Here is a 20616-nt window from a genome sequence, read left to right on the forward strand (position 1 = left end):
GATATTATTTATAGATTCTAGAAATGAGATAGCTATTTCTTTTTGAGGAGGTGGGGTTGGAGAAAGCGTTTTTTCCATGTAGTCCTGGCTGTCTTTGTAGACCAGGCTGCCTCAAACTCAGAGAGCCACCTGCCTCTGCCTTCCTAGCACTGGTATCAAAGATGTGCACCACCACCGCCTGACTGTGGTAGCTATTTCTTAGGACTACAAATGAGTCACCAGCATTTCTTTAAAAATTGGGTGATAACAGAACTTTGTACTGCAAATGTGGAAAGCTGGTAAGCTGGTTAGTAAAGCAGAGAGAGTAAAGGCACTAGAGGTCTGCTATGGACCGGCTCAGGGGAGCCACTCAGACCGTGAGGGAATCAGGGCGAAGGACGGAAGATTTCAGGATACGGCGGAGGAATTGACAGACAGCCACTCTCAATGTATTTTGAAAATGCTATTGTGTTTTACTTTTTCAGTGCGAGGTTTTTATATTATTACAAACAAAGAACTTGGCAAAGGCATACATCATCAGATCATAAAAAAAAAACATAGAATAGTTTACAAAAAGAATCTTTGAAAATGCTTTGACTTGGGCACAAGGACTTTCGCCCAGTCTGTACCAGGCGGCTGGCAGGACTAAGTGACCCTGTGCTCAGAATATCTTGGGGTGTGAGAGGAGAAGGCCACTATCTTCCTGGGAAAACTTTCTGCTAGGAAATTTTAGACATGATCTCAAACTTGTCTGAATCTGGTTTCATACCATAAATCTAACTTTCTTCCCTCCCCGACTCTCAGGGTCAGATGCTGTAATTAGCCTAGGTTATTCTGGCCATAATGAAGGCTGCATAAGCCTCCTGCACGTAATTCTCAGGCAAACATCTAGTGTTGCTGCAGCTGTTTTCCTACAGAAGGCTTCTAAGGTTTCTCCTGATAAGAGCAACTCCTTTTGCTCCACATCATTAAGGAATTATTTTAACGATGACTTCCCTATTTCCAGAACTGGCTCTTTCTTTAAAGGCTTTAATGAATAGGGGCGCAAAACTCAAAAATGTCCTCAGCAGTCTTGTTTGTATCCGCAACTGCCTGGAATAGTCTGATCTGTTAGCAATATGCAAGGATCACAAAGAACACACAGACAAGGGAAAAGACAGACATATAGCACCAAGTACAGTCAGGTCGAGTCAGTAAATGGCAACTCGGGTAGCATTACACCACAACTGATTGCCAAGGGACAGCCCAGGACTCAACTCCGAGAAGCGCGGATCCTGATCCTTCCGGCAATATTTGCCCATCCAGTCAGCATTTCTGCTACACTGGCGAGACAGCCATGGATGTAGCAGAGGTCCTTTCATGCTCTGTGACTCTGAAGGACTGAATCAGATAATGTGAAGAACTTGAGTGCAAGTGATGACTCTTTCTACTTGCCATAGCTTCATGTAGAGGCTATGTGTTATGGTGAGCTGCCATACATTCAGTCATGGAATAGAGCACTACTCTGTGCTATTTAGCAATCCCAGACCTGAAGATTATATAAGCACTAGTTTACTTCCTTTTATTGCCTGAAAAATTGATGAAGGCAAAGGGCAGTACCCCCAATAGCTGCATCCCCCAAATATCACACAGAACCTGCTCCAGAACAGAAGTCTGCATAAACACAGAATGAATAAATGACTTTTTTTAGTCTCCTGCCTTGCTCCCTTCTGTCCTTCTGGATTGATAATAGGATTGTTTTAAATGTACTCTCAAGCCCTACAAGCAACTTTCTATATGATCTGGGCTACTTTATACTCTTTAGAAATGATACTATTTCCTCCTTTTTCTTTTTTTTTTTTTCTAATGAAAAGAGTAGTGTGGGAATACATTCTCCGTAACTGTTCCTGAGGCTACCCTATGCCTGGCAGTGTTACCAACTGCAGTTTCTCACAGCATAGATGAGATGCACATAGTCGGAACATACCTTGCTCCAGAGCCAAGTAAAAGAAGCTATAAAATTCAGCCACAGAAGAGACTAGAGATGTTGGAACCTTTGGTGCTATGGCTTTGCTTTCTCGGTGACACTGGTTGCTGTATCTCTAGTAAAGTGTCCTGTCTCATATAACATTTTGGCCCTGAAACATTACACATGGAAAGTTCTGAAGTTAGGTTTTTCAAGGAGCCTCACAGAGTGAACTTCACCCAGAGGAATTTACCAAAAGAATCCTTATGAGACACACAGTCCATCTTTTATTTAGGGTAAGCTCACATAATGTCAATTCATTATTAAAGTAAGTAATGGCAGTCTTTTCCTGAAAGTACGTCATTGACTGCACCATATGCAGATGGTTCCCAGATGGGGATGGAAACTCTTAACACTGTTCTGTGGTGTGAGGGATCAACTCTGTGACTAGAAAAGCCTTGCCATTCAGACACAAGAAGAAATGAAGTCATCTCTGCAGCCAGTGCTGATCTGCCTGTGTGCTGTCAGACACCATGTTACATTGATCTAAATTCTTGTCATTTGTCTTTGCATAAGAATCCTTGCAAGTCTTACTAGCCTTCGAAACTTTTTTGGTTTTGCTTTTGTTTTGTTTTGTTTTGTTTTTCAAGACAAGATTTCACTGTTTAGCTCTGGCTGTCCAGGAACTGGCTTTGTAGACCAGACTAACCTCTGCCTCCTGAGTGCTGGAATTAAAGACATGTGTTACCACTGCCAGCGAAACTGGTTTTTTTTTTTAAGATAATTTTATGTCACTGATTTATATTTTATCATGTTACAGATTTCTATTTTCTGATGAGCCAACGAGCAGCTGAGTTTATTTAGCTTGTTTCTAGTTCATCTTGTCCTACTCTTCATATGGTGCCTACTCAGAAAAGCAAGGTATATGAAACCTCTTTGGAGTTTTATAGCATCCTTTGGGCACTGGTGTTACCATTTGTAACAAAGGAGAAAATGGGGGGGGCAGTAAAGTAGGAAAGAACCTTAGAAATATTTGTTCTTATTTGGACATTTTACATGGGCCACAGTCTAACTGTTCCTTGTGTTCATAAGAACTCAGACATCTTCCCTTGAAATCCTGCATCAGTCCCCTGAATAACTGGGCTGTAGGCGTGTGCCCTATGCCTGGATAGGACTGTAGGCATGTGCCCTATGCCTGGATAGGACTGTAGGCATGTGCCCTATGCCTGGATGCTTCTCTTTTTCTATTACAACAATCAGAGAAGCTTCTTAGAAAGTAATTAGTGGCCAAAAGAAACAGAAATCAAAGGAAACAGAAAGATGTGGGTTTCCAAAGGAACCCCACAAAACTAAACTCCAGCTGATGCAACTTGAAAAGAATTTATATCCATTAATGGAGAACAAAGCACAATTTAGCAATGAGCAGGAAGTGAACAAGGAAGAGGTCTGAAACTCAGGTGTAAGAGTTATTTTCAAACACCAGACAAGCTGAAAAATAAAGCTTAAGCAGCAGCAACTAGTAAAATTAAAAAGACAAAGATGGGGGACAGTAGGTGAAGAAGAAAATGGGCTCAGTTAAGGATAACTGAGTAACAAGAAAACCCATTGCCGGTGGAAGGAGGAAATACCTACTTTTTCATCAGAAGATTTCAGAACCCTGAAGGTGAAGACATCGTAAAATCTTGGTCTGAGGAAGGAGTCCAGAATCTTATGTCCAGTTAACTATTACTCAAGTGTGAGTATACAGTAAACCCATTCTACAACATGTGGTGTGTTAGAATGTATTCACTAGCCTTACATACTTTCTTAGAGAGTTGCTGAACAATATGCTGCTTCAGAATGAGAAAGGAAAAAGATGCAAAATCTAGGAAATTGTTTCTCCAGGGAGGTAGAATTCCCACAGAAAAACCTGGGGAGGAGGACCACTAAGGTGAATTAGATAGCAGCTGCTCAGAAATAAGCAGGGAAAAGGCCTAGCAGTAAGAGGTGTGTTATTAAGGAGTTGGTGTGGAGTGGGTTTGTCTGCCATGTTTAGCTTAGAAGGGGGCCTCAGGCACGCTAGAGAAAAGTGTGCCATCTTTGAGCTCTACTCTGTAGCTGGCCCTGTGACTCTTCCAGACTTTGAAAGGATAATATGCATAGTATAGTTAGATACAAAGAAAACCAGAGGAAAAGGAAATAGGACAATTGATAAAAAGAAAAAAATAGCAAATTAAGGAAGAAAGTAAGTCAAAATCATCTGATTCATTATAAATTATTTTGACTTAGCCAAAAATGGTAGCAAAAACATGTTGAGAATTAAAGGGAAAGACTTGTGGATAGAGACCTGTGAGTGGACAGAACTGCAGTATCCTTTCCCGTGCTATAAAAATGTAAAGGTGGTGTCAAAAATGGAAGAGTCTAGGAAATAGCAGTTAGGCATTTCATTCAGAATTCAGAAAAACAACAAGCTATAAAAAGAGGGTATAGAGCTGATTGGCTCTGAGCAACAGCAGGCGGGGGTGTGTGTCCAGATGTGTCATGGTAAACTTTGTGTCCTCTATACCTTTAAAGGATTGCTTTAATAGAAAACATAAACTGTGTTCAGCAAAAGATAGTGAATTTTAATAGAAGAGAAGCAAAAGGCAGAGAACTCAGTGCTGCTTCTGAGGAAGGAGATGTGCCTGGCACCACCTTACCCATGGCCTTTAAGGAACAGCTTTCTGTCACTCATCTCACATCCTCCCAGAAAGACTGACTGTTCAGATCAGTTTGTTTCCAAGGGAATTGTGTAGTTTCAGAGCCCTAAGACCATTTGGGTTCCTAACCTGCTATTTTATGTTCTCTGTCTAGATCGTTTTAGATATTTAATGTTTGATTTTCATTAAGAGGAAGACAAGACTATTAAAAAGCATTCTTTTATATCATGAAAAGGAATTTACATCATGGGATGTAATGTATGAAAAGCAGATGTCTGTGTAGGGATCTAGGTGTTTGTTGTGCTGGGATGGAGGTAGTTAGAGAATGCCAAGTGTTGCCTGGAATGTGTAGGTAGTGCATGGGCCCTGGGAGGGGTCTTTTCTGTATGTCTGTGCCCTTCTACCATCCTTACCCCACACCCTCCATACATAATAGTGACATTGAAAGTATCCAGCTGGCAGATAGTAGGGAGGGCCTTGGACCTTCCCCAAAGCAGTGTGCCTCTCCCTCTCTGAGGTGGAATAGAAGGAGGGGAGGGAGTGAGAACTGGGTTGGTATGCAAAATGAAAAAAAAAGATAGTTTTTTTTTTGATGTAATTAAGTTTTATTTTTCTAAATGTACAGCTGATTGAATCTGTTCATGCATCTTCACCAGCAGCTGGGGCATCTCCACCCTTTGTGTTTCTAGTGTAAATTACTTGGGGTCTGTGCTGTGAAACCAGCTTGATAAGTTCTTTACTAAGGAGCTCCTGAAGGGCTGCCCTGGCCAGGGAACCGCGAATCTTCAGTCTCAGAGACCACAGCTGGAGTAATAAATTTATAGTTGGGAACTTCCTTACAGAGTTTGTTGTATGTAGCCTTGTCAAACAGGACTAGGTTGTTGAGCTTGTCCCGAACTTTGCCTTTTGGATCACTTCTTTTTGGCCTTGCCACCGGACTTATTTACTGGGTCTTTGTCTTTTTTGGCCGACTTTTTGGCATCTTTCTTCTTCTTGTCATCCTTAGACATCATGATGAAGCTCGGAGAGAGGCGACAACCACTGCAGCCTCCCTAAGATGTCAGGAAAAAAACTATTTTCTTTTTTAAAAAATAAAATTAAAAAAAAAAGTATGGGCAAGATTAAGGAAATACAGAAGTCAGTAAGACCCTAGTAAATTGATCTACAATTTATCAAATAGTGTATATGGCATGTGAAAACCCTCTGCAGGTTAAAAGAAATAAAGGATTGTTCTTTTGTAAATAACTATGACTATAATCATGTAATGATAAGCTTAGTGACTTGTTTCCAAAGGAATCTTCTATTGTATCTGCTCAAAATATAAAAGTAAAATTTAAAATTCCATCCACTTTAAATAATGAATTGAATTGGCAAGGCAGTATTTGGTAACAAACTGCTATTTATAGAAATAACTTGATTTATTTCTAAAATTTCTTTCCCTAAAAAGAAAGCCATTACTTTGCTGGTTCTTGTGGAGCAGGATCCGATTCAAGTACCCCCCCTTTTTAAAAAGAAAATGTTTCTTTGCTTGCTTATTATCTGTGTGTATACATGTGTGTACATATGCGTGCATCGCATCGACACGTACAAATACTATGGTTCAAGTACAGAAGTCAGAGGACAACCTGCAATAGTCAGTTTTTCTTTCCACAATGGATCCCAGGAATCCATTCAGGTTCTCAGGCTGGGCAGCAAACAGCCTTACTTACTGGGCCTCTCACCAGTGGTAACCTTTTTCAGTTTTAAGAGTTTCCTTTTTTACAGCATACTTGGAGGAATTGAAACCTTTTCTACTTAGAGTGACTGTATTGAAGATGTGTTACAACCTATAGAACACTGAGAGTAAAATGAGAACCCAACCTAAGAGTTCATCTCTGACAGCTGATTAGGCTGTCTTAGTCTGTCTGAACTTGAGAACAGTCCTCATCTTTGAGTGAGGTGACAGCCAGCATAGTCCCTTCAAGATGACAGTAAGATTCTGAAAGCAGTTTTTGTTACCAGGATAAATTTATATTATTAAATCTGTTTGTTTTTGTTTCTCAGATAAAGAAGGTTGTGAAGTAGATTACTAGAGGCTCTGAGTTTTCTATTTTATAAGATGGGATAATGCTCCTTGATTAGACTTATTTTGAAAATGGGATGCTGTTGCATCCTGTGTGTGTGGGAAACGTGCTTAGTGAAATGACTTCTGCTAAAATCGACACACCCTCAGATCCCTAAAGTCCTGCTCTTATGTTCTGCTGCAGTTCCTTTGTACTGAAGTCTAATGTATCTTTTCTTGCTTTTAGAGAATATTTTGCAGAAGGGTTGATACTCTCTGTTTGGGAACATTGAGTTGTACATGCACTGCATTGGAAAATTCTGGCTTACAGTAAGAACCAAGAAGATTTGAGGCAGAAATATAGTAAACAGGTATCATCTTAATGATACTTTAAAAAATGATGTTGGGGACTGGGGTTATGGCTTGCTAAGTAAAGCGCTTACTACACAAGCATGAGGGCCTGAGTTGGGACTCTCAGCCTGTAACCCCAAGAGCTAAAAAGCAGAGCTACATGGGTCCCCAGCCTGCTTAACCAAGCTCGATGGAGTAGAGTTAGCAGTTTCATATATCAGTGATGAAACAAAATAGCCTTTAAATATTAAATAGTTGTTTCTTGACAATTCTTTCAAGATTAATTCTAAAGCAGAAAAGTCAAAAACTTAAATAAGATTTTTTTTTATCTATTTGATCTCAAGAACACAGTTTTCCTTAAAAGCTATATAAAAGTATATGATTTTTAAAATGCTGACACACGGGTGACCTATACACGTGTGTGAGTGCAGACCTTCTGGATCGGAATGCTGTTCACAACAGTCTGGAGAGGTCCTGTGACCAGTACTGTTCATTGTTTATTTATCAGATTCTCGTTTAACACAGTGCTCCAGGGCAAGGAGTTAGCATAGTGCTGTGAGATTCCACTTGAAAGAACACAGCAGTTTCACAGCTGTGTAGCTCTTGTTGTACTCCGGAATCTTTGACTCAAGACATTATTTCCAGAGGAAACACACTTTTTGAAATAATTTGTTGAATGTTAAAAAAGAAACATTTTAGTAATTGCAACTGAGTGTATTAGGTTATATAAAAACATAACTTGAGGAATATAGAACTTGGGCTCAGGTTTGTTATGTACTATGCACTGTGTATTGTGTGTATTTGTAGGGGTTGAGTGGGAATATAGTGGTCAGAGAACAGCCTGGAGGAGTTAGTTCTCCTCTTTTACTGTGTGAGCCCCAAGGAATTGAAATGGCATCAGACTTGGCAGCAACTTTCTCACAGAACCCAAGTTATTTAGTTATTTTATTGTTGGTGATGTTGGTTGGTTGGTTGGTTGGTTTTGAGATGCATCTCACTTAATAACTCCTTAGCTTGCCTGAAACTCACTGCATAGGCCTTGCTGACCTGGAACTCACAAAGACCCCCCTGCCTCTGACTCCTGGTACTAGAGTCAAAGGTCTGCAATGCAGCACCAAGCCCAGGACTTCGTTCTTAACGTGATGCTCTATAAGATTTTTAAGCTTACACATGCAACAATACAATAATGCTAAGCTGTTAACTTTGCTACTTGATGTGTACTTTGCTGGGTGATAGAAATAAAATTGAAATAAGTGTTTAGAAGTCTTTATAGTTACCAAAAACATTTGTATAGAATATGACTTTACATATAGCTTTGTGCCTCCTAATTTAAATCATGACTTTCCACCTTCACCATCACCTACTCTTTTACTCAAAATGACTCTGCCTGGATCAGTTTTGTCAGTAACAGTTTCAGCATGTCTGGCCATTGGGCTCTCCAGAAGGGTTGCTACGCAGGAGAATTAATAATAGCCAAGCAGGAAAAGGCTGACAATGTTGTTAGCTTTTATGCCTTATCTATACATGATTTGGGGCAGTTTTGCCAGACATTGGTCAATTTTCCTGTGGGAAACTTGAGCCCTCAAAGGAAATGGACATAGCTAAAAGACTACATGTCGCATGGGACTTAGATTTATTTTTAGAATGGCATTATAATGCCATATTTGGTTTGAAACAATGTGACAGTGGTTCATTATTTTATTAAGTATGGAACCATCTTTTCTGAGAGTTGGCTACTTTCCTCTTATATTGTCTGCCATAGATAGAACTATACTGTCAGTTGATGTAGTTTTAACTATTCATACAGATCAGAACTGCTTATTGGCAGGCATTTCTAGAACAGGCTTGCTGAGTTTAGTTTCTGTAGGTCTTCATATATGGCCATCTTTTTGTGTTCCATATTTGGGGATGGTTGTTTGCTTTATTGAATTTTGGGAACGAGTGAAGAGGCAGAGGCATTTGAAGTTACTCTAATTGTTGTCCTGAAATGGAAGAACCCACTAAATGTGACATGAGAATAGAAAATCTGAAATGAATTTCTGCCCTAAAGACTGGTTTAAAACAAATCTAGCCTGCACAAGTATTTCTTTGTGAGCTCTACAGTGTTTGGGTCAGTTATAGATGATAGGCTAAAAGAAAACAAAAAAAATCTTACTCTATCATTTATATTTAAAGTGTCAGTTTTTCCATCTTATTTATCTTCTTTATAAATTAATTTGATTACAATGAAGTATGATATTGATAACATACAATAGATTGTGATCGAATTGCTTACTGTTTGATTGCAGAGTTCCTCCTCCCCAGACCAGGCAGTAAGTCCCAAACAGGAAAACATGCCAAGTACACATTTTCTCTCTTGGCTTCTTCCCCAAGATTGGAAATAGGCCAACAACATCAACTTCAAATCTGGTGGGAAGGGTGACTACGGATGTGCCAGGCCTAGGCCTACCACTTCCTTCCACACAGTGTTTCTTTACTTCTTATAAACCCATTGAAGCAAATAGGTTAAATTTTTGTTGTTGTTGTTTTTTGTTTTGCTTTGTTTTTTGGTTTTTTTTTTTTTTCGAGATAGGGGTTCTCTGTAACTTTGGAGCCTGTCCTGAAACTAGGGCTTGTATACCAGGCTGGCCTCGAACTCACAGAAATCCTCCTGCTTCTGCCCCCCACCCGAGTGCTGGGATTAAAGGTGTGTGCCACTACTGCCTGGCCCAAATAGGTTATGTTTTGTATCACTTAGGTTTTATAAGTAAGCACTACAAAGTTTTGCTTAGGTAAGTAGCCGCCCCAAGGTTATGAAAATTAAATTAGGAAAAGAGAGGCAATACACAGACAGAACTACCTATGATAGGGTTTAAGTCCTAGCCATTGTGGTGTTGTCTAAGTAGAACAACTACATTTTGTCAAAAACCCAGATGGAGAATCCACACAATTGTGACCGTGTTTTGAAGTGCTTCCAGTTACCGTAGTGTTCTGTGGTCATGGAAATGGATCTCCAGGCTGCTCTGGGTTTGTGTAATGGAGCTTTGGAAGGAAAACTGAAACATTAACTACTGAGTGTCTGTAAAGTGTTTTATATTTTTAAATCTGTATAACTCAATTTCCTGTCTCTCTTTGGTTCAGCTTTTAAATTCTGCTGTTAACTTTCAATTCTTATGGTTTTATTGTCATCATGGGTTCCCCCACCCCAAACCCTTTAAGGGAACAGTTCTCCAAAATATGTCTGAAAAGCAGTCTCTATCAACAAATTGGTTTCTACTATCCATCATGTTTGATTTCTGCAAAAATCCCCTCTTATTTGTTGGTGTGGAAGAATAACACTGAAGGACAGAAATCCCATGGTTCCTAAGTGAAAGGCAAGTAAGGACTTAAAGAACAGTAGTGCCAGCCATGAAGGGACCAATAAGCATGCATTGCATAGCTACATAAGGTATATATTAAGTATTAAAAGCTCGTGTCATCAATGGAGGTGTTTGTTTTGTTTTTTAGTTTTTATTATTAGTAAATGAGCCCATTAGTTAACATTTATTTCTAGGATTCTTGTTTTGACAATGAAAAGATAGTGGGCACTGGATCACTTTCCATGAAACAGAAGTAATTATAATTCTTAGAAGATAGTCTTTTACAAGAGCATTAGTAATATCCTTACATGAAATGTAAAGGTCCTATAACAAGTGCTATATTTTGTCCTTTCCTTTCTTCCCTCCCTCCCTTCCTGTAAACAGCCTCAAAGCATCCTGCAGGCATAATTTAGTGAGATGGTACTGTGAGGACTAAGACAATTATGGCCTAAATAGATTTCAGTAATTATGATTTAGTGAAATTAAAGGTGTCCACTTAAGCCAGGCAGTGTTGGCAGACACCTTTAAATCCCAGCACTCAGAAGTCAAAGGCAGGCGGATCTCTGTGCGTTCAAGGCCAGCCTGGTCAACAGAGCAAGTTTCAGGACAGCCAGAGCTACACAGAGAAACCTTTGGGCGGGGGGGATATTTACTGTGCTTTTTTTTTTATCTTGAATATTTATTTTCATTCTTAAGTGCATTGGTGTTTTTGATGGTGTATATGCTTGTATGTCTGTGACTATGGTCACAGACAGCTGTGAGCCACCATGGATGGGGTGCTGGGGATCAAACTGGGTCCAATGAAAGAGCAGCCAGTACTCTTAACCTCTGAGCCATCTCTCCAGCCCTGCTGGTAGGTTTTTATTATTGTTTGTTTGTTTTATTGTCAACTGACACAAACTGGAGTATTTTAGCAAGAGGAAACTAGAGTCATTTGGGAAGAGGAAACATCAGTTGGGAATATGCCTCTTCGTGGATTGTAGGCAAATCTGTAGGGGTATTTTCTTCACTGATGATTGATATAGGAGGGCCAAACCCAGTGCAGACAGTGCAGTCCTGGATACTATAACAAAAACCTAGGCTGAAGAGTGTTCCTTGGTGGGTTATGCTTCAGCTTCTGCCTCCAGGTTCTTGCCCTACCTATCTTCTCAGGGATAGACTGTGAATGGGAGGTGTAGACAGAGATTGCTCCTTCGTGTCCAGCTGCTCATGCCCGAGTAATCACGCAAATACTATATTAATTACAACACTGCTCGACCAATATTTCTAGCTAGCTCTTATATCTTAAATTAACCCATTTCTATTAATCTATGTGTTGATAGAAGGCTGTGGCTTACAAGTAAGGATCAGACCTCTGTCTCCTTTGTCAGCTACATGGCGTCTCCTCGACTCCGCCTACTTTTTCTCTCTCTATATATATATATATCTGCTCGGATTTCCCGCCTGGCTTTATTCTGCTCTGTCATAGGCCCAAAAAAGCTTTATTAACCAATGGTAGTAAAACCTATTCATAGCATTCAGAGGGGAATCCCACATCAGGATGTCTAACTCCTTTCTCACAGATTGCTTTTGATGATGGTGTTTCTCACGGTAATAGAAGAACACATATTCTTAGTGGAAAGCCTTAGGGATTTTTCAACTCTTTCATAAATACCAACAATGTATTTCATACAATCACTATTCATAACTTCTTTTTTATTAGAATTCTTGTGATACATTCTTAACATGGATATAGTATTAAGATGTTAACAGACAAAGCTGTTACATTAGTTTTTATCGTGTTTAAACTCTGTCAAATTGGAAAAGCTATTTATTAGATATGATATATACAACTAAAATAAGTCTTAACGACATTTCAGGTTTTTGGTTTGCCCCAATACCATAACATCTTTTTTTTTCTTGTTGTTCATTTACTCTCTCAGTCAGCCCTCCTTCTATCATTTTCAGTGATAGGGATTGCATCCAGGGCTCACGAGTGTTCTGTGGCTGAGTTCTATCCCCAGCTGGTCAGCCCTACTGTAAATATACAGCAAAAGTACAAATGATAGGACTCACAGGCAGTCACAGAGTGAGGCTCTCTATCTTCAATACCACTTAAATTTCAGTTTTGCTTTTTTCTCTTTGGGCTTATATCTCATCAGCTTTTAACTACTTTTAACAAGCTATAGCTGAAGCCAGTGGGTGGTGTGGCTCACACCTTTACTCTCAGCACTCAGGCAGAGGCAGGCAGTTCTCTGTGAGTTTGAGGTCAGCCTGTTGTACAAATCCAGTTCCAGGACAGCCAGGGCTACCCAAAGAAACCCTGTTTCAAACAAACAAACAAAAGCTATACTTGACTTTTTGAAAAGGAGTTCAAGACTGAAGGAACAGCTTAGCAGGTACCAGCATTGTTACAATAGCCTGGGATCTCAGGGAGATACTCAAGAATCTACTTTTAAAGCTGAAGGCAATAGTTTGTAATCTTAGTGCTCCTGTGGTGATGTGAGAGGGTGGTAGAGGCAGCAGAGTCAGCATACAGCTCTCAGAGCAGCTCTCAGAGCAGCTAGGTTAAAGTCCATAGTAGTGGCAGAAATAAGTGATTCTGCCTCAACAGTGTAAAAAGCAAGAACTGACTCTCAGAACTAGATTTCTGACTTCCACATACATGTTGTGCCACATGCTTACCTGCACACACACACACATACACCAAGGATATGCAACCGATACACTTCATTCATAAAAACACATAGACAGGACATCGGCAAAGTATGATGGCACACACCTGTATTCTTCAGCACCCAGAAGGCTGAGGCCAGCCTGAACTATGTAGTGAGACTCTGTCTCATGAATAAATAATGTATTTGAGTGGGGTGCTTTTCTCTTTTATTAAGTGTTACATACAATTTTATGGCATTTATAACGTTTGGAGTTATTCTTGAGAACTTTTGTATTTGGGCAACAAACCACTTGGGAAATCCAATCCTCTCTGCTCTTTATTTCACATGGCAGCTTTCCATGGCATTTCTTTTGTTTGGGTACTTTCTTTTTCTTCCTACCATTATTAGCTTTCTATTTTTCAACCCTAGTTTACAAAGAGTATGTATTCAAAGGACATCCTCCAGTTCCCAGTACCTTATTAATCCTGAGAAGTTACCCAGTCACCCAGTTCTCACAGTGAACTATAAAAATAGACATCCAGAAAGAGTAGCGTATAGGACTACTGTGACTTGAACTAATACATAATTTTGACCTGAGGACAAGAAAATACCATGTGTTATAATTTCCTTAAATTTTAATCCACATACTGTTTTAAAGGAGCCTTAAAATGAAAAGAGCTCAACTCTTACACCCACACCAAGCATCATGGTGGGAGCTAAGAGAGAAGTCACTAGAAATCAACCACATGTGGTCTCTAGATATTGGTTGTTAGTGACATCCTTAATGAAAGGAACAAGAATTATGTGGTGGTTTTAAGGAATACTGGTCAAGCATTTTGTATAATGTCCTTCAGGAAGTTGTCTTGTGTTTTTCTCATGAAGTTATGAATTTGAAGGGAGCAGATACAAAGTAAAAGCCATTTTCACAACATGCAGAGTGCCTGGTGGTAGAATGACTTACACTGTTAATACTGGTCTTTGTTGTATACTGCACCTCCCATTCCATCACTGTACTGCGGTCCTCCAGAGCAGGACTGTCCATTCTCACTTCCTTGACAACATAGTATGTACATAAGTTATTTGAAATTCTACCTGGGTGATTTATCTTTTTACCCCATTTATTTATTTAATCCATCATTTATTTTTGTATTTAGAGACTCATGGATATTTCTCTTATATTCAAGGATAGAATTCAATAATTACCATATCCTTTGGTTGCTTAAATTATTTGGCTTAAGTCATTAGGAACATTTTTTATTGTCAGTGTTCCTCTGACATACTTCCATTAATATAGGTATTTTGTTGCTGATAGCATTACTGTTATCAGTTGGTTGGCTTGGTTTGTGGTAATAATAAAAAAAAGCATTTGGTTTTGTTTGTTTGTTTGTTTTGTTTTGTTTCTCAATTTTCTGGCATTACAAAATAGTCCAGGTTTATCGAAGGTTTTTCACTTCGATTTTAGAGTCACTCATTTCTCCGTGTATTTCTTATTTCTTTCCTTAGCAAATGATATCAAACTTGTAGATGCTGGGTATGCTGTATAATTCACCAAAGTGATTGCATGGTATATAGACTTGTCATTATTTTTAAGAGATCCAGTTGTTGCATTACCTCACCAATGCTTGGTGCTTTAATTTTAGCCAGCCTAATGTGTCAATATGTATGTGTGTAGTTTCTGAGATACTTAAATTGTCTTATTTTGTTGCTTAAAATACAAGAGACAAATACAACTATTTACAATATTTCATTTAAACTGTTCCTACACTTGAATATATAGAAACAAACAGACTTATTAAGAATTGACTTTTTAAATTGCAGCAAATACTGTTAACATTAATTACAACGTGAAAGATAAGTATTCAAAAGGACATTTCCAGTTATGGCAGAGTCTGTCAGTGGTTCTGGGGGCTGAGCATGTATAAGTACTTCACAACAGCAGGTGTGTGCATTGAAAATCAGTACCCAAATCTCTCAGATCACATTGTTGAGGACAAGGAATTGTTTTTAGAATTTTGTGAGATTTGTAATATAATTATTCTGATAAGAACTTATTAAACTTGTCATCATTAGAATTTAGGAGAGGAGTTTAAATCAAATGGATTCATTCCAAGTTCCTTAGCAAATTTTGTAAGACCAAATATTTTAAGCCAGTGGGACCCATGGGACTCCAGTTTGTTATTGTTTTTGCAGGCCTCAGAAATTCAGCATGTTTTCATTGGTCAGTGGGAAGAGCACTAGATAGATGAAAACTGCAAGGGGAGGGGAGGGGCCTTGGACCATGGATGGAGAGAGGGTTCAGAGGTTAAGACCACCAACTACTCTTCTAGAAGACCTGGGTTCCATTCCCAGCATCCACATGGTAGCTTAGAACAGTCTGTAATCCCAGTTCCACTACACATGAAAGGAATGCACATACAGGGCCTTGGACCATTTCCATTTGGGAATGGACATGAACTTTGATTAGCATTACCTTTTCTACTTCATTTTTCTATCAGAAGCCCTTTGCCCTCTCCTTTGAAGTAATTTGAATGTTTTTCTGTGGGAAACCACTTTTTAGCAGCTTATTTTCCTTTATACAACAGGAAGGTCACTAGCCTCACTTCTTACCATGCGTAGGGAATATGGCAGGAGGCGTGTGGAATGAAATGGCACTTTCCTTCTAACTTGCCCACCCTCATTATACTTCTTTTGAGGGCTTAGTCCCAGAAGAGGCAGTAAGTACAGGCTTGGATATGTGTTTGACCTTGCAGCACTGAGGTACATAAATAATGGGACCCTTTTGTATAATTCCAAAGGGATACCTATCTTCTTAATATTCCTGGTCCTCTCTGTTTCTACAGGAGTCTCCCCAAGACAGTGCTATCACAAGAGATATTAACCGCACGTTTCCAGCTCATGACTACTTCAAGGACACAGGAGGAGATGGACAAGATTCCTTATATAAAATATGCAAGGTATTTCATATTAAAATATAAAAGTATTGGTTTTGAATGACGGTTCTGGTTTTTTGAAATTACATAAAATACAAACATCAAAATGTAATTTGGGCTTGTTTGAGGCTTTTTGTTTTGAGTTATTTTGTTTTTTTTGAAACAGGGCCTCATGTTGTCTAGCTATTTTCAGTCTCACTATACCCGAGGCTGACCTTAAATTCCTGTTCGTCTGCCTCCTGTCCCCAAATCATAAGATTACAGATGCATTCCACCACGCTGTCTACAAAGAGTAATTTGTTATTCAGTGTTCAAAACTGGAAAAGAAAGAAAAAAACGGCAAAAAAGAGAATGGAAAGCCATAGATAATGCTGTTTTAGAGTTATCAAAAATCAGGAAATAATGAGCTGGAGAGATGACTCCATGTTTAACAGCACACGTTGTTCTTCCAGAGGACCTGAGTTCAGTTCCCAGCACCCACACCCACACCCACACCCACTGGCTCACAACCATGAACTCTGGCTACTGGAAGTCCTCTGGCTCTCTAAGCATCTGCATTCATGTAGGTCATGCTGTTATGCTGAAAGTTACTCTCAGCCATTTAGAAAACAGAACATAAGAGAGGCCAGAAAGAAGATAAGGGACAGAAAATACCATCTTCTTGGCACACCATAGCCATTGCATTACGAACTCATAACCACTGGCCTGCACAGGACTGTCCCTGGTAACAGCCAGTCATGGATAGGGTAGGACTTATGGGACCCTACTTTTCCCTACTGAACGATTAGCTACTGAAATGTAACAGGAGGAGCGAGCAGGCTGCTTGTCGTCCCAGCCGTCTGGCTAACTTACACCCGAAATAACCACACAGAAATTTATTTAATTAAAATACTGCCTGGCCCATTAGTTCAAGCCTCTTATTGGCTAACTCTCACATCTTGATTTAACCCATTTCTAATAATCGGTATGTGACCACGAGGTCGTGGCTTACCGGGAAAGATTCAGCATGTCTGACCTGGCAGCTCCATGGCAGCTCTCTCTCTGACTTTGCTTCCTTCCTCCCAGAATTCATTTCTTTCTTCACCTTCCTAAGTTCTGCCCTACCAGTCTAAGCAGTTTCTTTATTGATTAACCAATGAAAGCAACACATAAACAGAAGGACCTCTTACACCACTGAAGATTCTGGGAGTGGGTGAGTCCTCTTCAGTTGTGTACCTATGAAAGACCCACTGGTGAGCCTGCCAGGCTCCAATGGAGAGTTGCAAACCTATGGTCATACAGAATCCTAGTTCAAGCAGTAGGTCAGGAGGAGAGTATTGACCGGTGTGGGAGGTAAGAGGGCTTGGGGAGAAAGTAATTAGTGTGTATTATATACATTCATGAAATTGTCAAAGGACAAATCTGAGGAAGATTATGTTTGAAAACCCAAAAGAGATAAAAAAAAAAAAAATAACTGAATCCAGTGTAGCTAAATGTGACACTTATCAAGTCAAAGTTCTCAGTGTTCAATAATAAACAGAGCAAAAGCAGTGCCATTCTGAACCTTCAGAAGGCATATTTAGACTTTTCAATTTTTGGTTTGTAAACTCCTGGGAGCTATGGAATGTTTCTGCGCATTCTAAGTGCTGACGTTGGCTCTGTGGACTTGGTCCAGCAACAGGAAGTGCCAGTGCCCATTCAGGTGCCTTGGGTCTGTGCCTAAATACCGCAGAAGGAGCAGTACTGGAAGTCTGCTGGCTACTGGAAGTCCTCTGGCTCTATAAGCATCTGCATTCATGTTTTCAGTTGTAATCTTTTTTGTTTATTTGTTTGGTATTTTGAGACAGGTTTTCTCTGTTTACCTCTGGCTGTCCTGGAACTCACTCGGTAGACCAGGCTGGCCTTGAACTCAAGATCTGCCTGTCTCTTCCTCCCACATGCTGGGAGTAAAGCTTGTGCCACCACTGCCTGGATGGTTGTAATCAGTTACAGATAGAGAGTAAGTAATGGACATCAGAGCTACAGTGCTAGAAGAGGCCATGACCAGACCTTTTCAGTCTGGTCCTGACTGCAGAGCCAGTCTTTTATCTTTTCCTTCTCAGAATTAAGTGTTTTTGTTTTGTTTTGGTTTTTGTAGTGTATCCAGGCAAGGCACAAGATAAACTCTTAAAGAACTTCCACTTAATATTGAAAAGAAAAAACTACCGGCTGATTTTAGGACAGGCTAGCAATAAAAGGCTTTCTAGTGACATACTAGGTGATTGGAATTATTGAGGACAGTTAGACTTTAAAGAAGTTGTTCTGTAATTTCTCCATAGCACTCAAACTGTGATTCTGTTGTAATTTGTTTAGGTCATTTAGCCGCTTGTATCTTGTATCTCGATTGTTCATGTAGCCATTCCCCACCTTGTGGCTGAGTTCCCAGAGTGCATCCCACCACCCACCTTCTCTGCCACACACTTCTGTACCCAGTTCCCATATCTTAATTTCCCTACAGCTCCCTGCCTTTGACTCTTCCCCTCCTGGCTATCCTCCCAAACCTCTCAGTTTCATCAGTAACTCCGTTTTCTCTCTTGCTGCCTGCCCTCCCACAGAGACCTTCCCCTGGTACTCAGATGGAATTCTACAGCTGTACATGGCCCCTGTGAGGTTACTGGAAAGATGTGCCCAAATCTGTGCTGACTTGTGAATTCCTAGGTGCCAGTTAATCTCTGTCAGAATTGTGGAACAAAGTTGATTATGCAGAAGTTGATTATTGTGATGAATTTCTGTGTATTCCCTTCACATCAGCCTCTTTCCACTTTGCTTCATCTGTTCTTTAATACTTCAAAATAAAATTCAAAAATCTTGACCCAAAGTTAGACTATTGTTCATCTCAGCCATCCAGTATCAGGTGAATCTATATCAAGATGTCCCTAAATGCCTTCATGCAGCTGGCAGTGTCGGAGTCCATCAAGACCTCCACTCAGCTGCTGCATCTCTTTCAGTGGCAGTCAGTCTTCCTTCCTCCATGTCACATCCTCAGGTTGATTGATGTGCTTGGTGACCCATAGAGTTGCACTTCCCTCCCATTATTCCCTCTTATGTTGCTTGCAGTTTTATAATAATAATAATAATAATAATAACTGCCTTGAATTAGTCACCCAACCTCTGGGGTCTAGCTTGCTTTCATGTTTACTCCAAAATGTGCTTCTTGTTTACAGCAAAACTGCACTCATTTGCACAGCCTCCACAGAAATCCTGAGTACTGCAGTCTTAACACAGTAGAATGAAATAATACTTGAGTTCATTTTCTGCTTCTGAATTTCTTACCTTAGCATTGGTGATGTTTTGTAATATATCCTGGTTCATGATTTACTCCTGCTTCACCAAATGAGCTTCTTGCTTTACATGGCTTGATTTATTTTATTTGTCAGAATTCCCTCACTGTTCAAGGACAGTAGCACTTGGCATACTGCTGAGCATGTTGCAGGTGATCCTTAAGTAGCCATGAGCTAATGAAATGGCCTGTCCTCTTCTTCATCCCCAGTGTTTCCCAAGCCCCTCATGTACTCAGTACCTATGCGCCTTCATTTGGTCCCTGATCAACCTGAACAGTATGTTCTCCTCTGTACTGTACCTGTGGAGATTCCATGTATATATTTCTTTCTATTACATAAAATTGCTTAAACTGTGCTTAGCCCTTTGTCTGTGAAGGCTGAGTGAGGACAGTAAGTCAACATTATGACATTTTGTAGTGTGTATAAATGATGTGCTAAAGATCCAGCAAAACTGACAAACACAAGCCTCTGACTCTGTAACTGATAAATTGCTGATGATACCAAATGCTTCCCAGAGAAGGGTTAGCTATCTGCCATGGTAGTTTTCAATACACTCTTAGCAATATTGACTCTTAACATTAATTTTTATTAACTTGAGTTGTGGAAGGTGGTGTGCCTCCTGGTATTATGAATAGTTTCTTTCTAAAGCCCTTGTTTTGTATCTTGTTTTTTTTTAAAAAAAAAAAAAAAAAAGATACATGCTCATGTAGCCCTCTCATCAGATAAGGAAAAAGTAAGCCTAATAAAATTACAGTGAATTCCACCTCACTTTATGAGGATAGAATGATATGTGTTTGTAAAGCTGTGGTGTCTCTAAAAGCTAATGATGAAATATGCTTACATATTAACCTATCATCTGATCAACACTGGTTTCTCATCTGCCGAAAAGACAAACTCTAAAACACCTAATTTTAAATTCCTTTCTTAGAACACAGGAATCTTGGTACACAGAAGGTAAGAAAATAAAGAAGTGTCAACTATAGGTGGCCTTTTCTTTCCCTCCCACCAGTTCCCAAATAACCAACACAGAGACTCAATGCAAATTACAAATGCTCAGACACTAGCTAACTCTTATAACTTAAATTAACCGACTTCTATTAATCTACATTCTGCCACATAGTATTACCTCTCTTTAATCTTGCTCCTGTTTTCTCCCATGTCTGCCTTGTGACTCCACTAACTCTGTTCTTTTACCCAGTGTCCTTAGTCAGGTTTTCTGTTCAGCTATTGGCCAGCCAGCTTCTTTATTAACAATCACAGCATAGCATACATAAATATACAGAATGATTATCCGACAGCATTTCCCCCTTTTGGTCTAAATAAAACGGAAGTTTTTTTAACTTTTAATATAATTTAACACATTCAACAAAACAGGTATCAAGTAGGAATTACAGTTAAAAATCTAGACAATTTGTATTT

At 39.6% G+C, this 20616-nt stretch overlaps 1 protein-coding gene and 1 pseudogene across 6 annotated transcripts in view; one reads left to right on the top strand and one right to left on the bottom strand.

The window, feature by feature from the left end:
- Positions 1-20616, top strand: part of Rabgap1 (RAB GTPase activating protein 1) — a 140534-nt gene that overhangs the window by 84214 nt on the left and 35704 nt on the right. For all 6 annotated transcript variants that reach the window (XM_048429201.3, XM_048429204.3, XM_048429205.3 and 3 more), the window contains one exon: positions 15809-15922. In XM_048429201.3, coding sequence (XP_048285158.1) covers positions 15809-15922 — 114 coding nt within the window. The remainder of the gene's footprint in view (positions 1-15808; positions 15923-20616) is intronic.
- LOC125397068 (small ribosomal subunit protein eS25 pseudogene) lies at positions 5151-5628 on the bottom strand (annotated as a pseudogene).

Source organism: Myodes glareolus, chromosome 21, assembly GCF_982192425.1.
Source record: "Myodes glareolus chromosome 21, mMyoGla1.1, whole genome shotgun sequence".
Lineage (NCBI taxonomy): Eukaryota > Metazoa > Chordata > Mammalia > Rodentia > Cricetidae > Myodes > Myodes glareolus.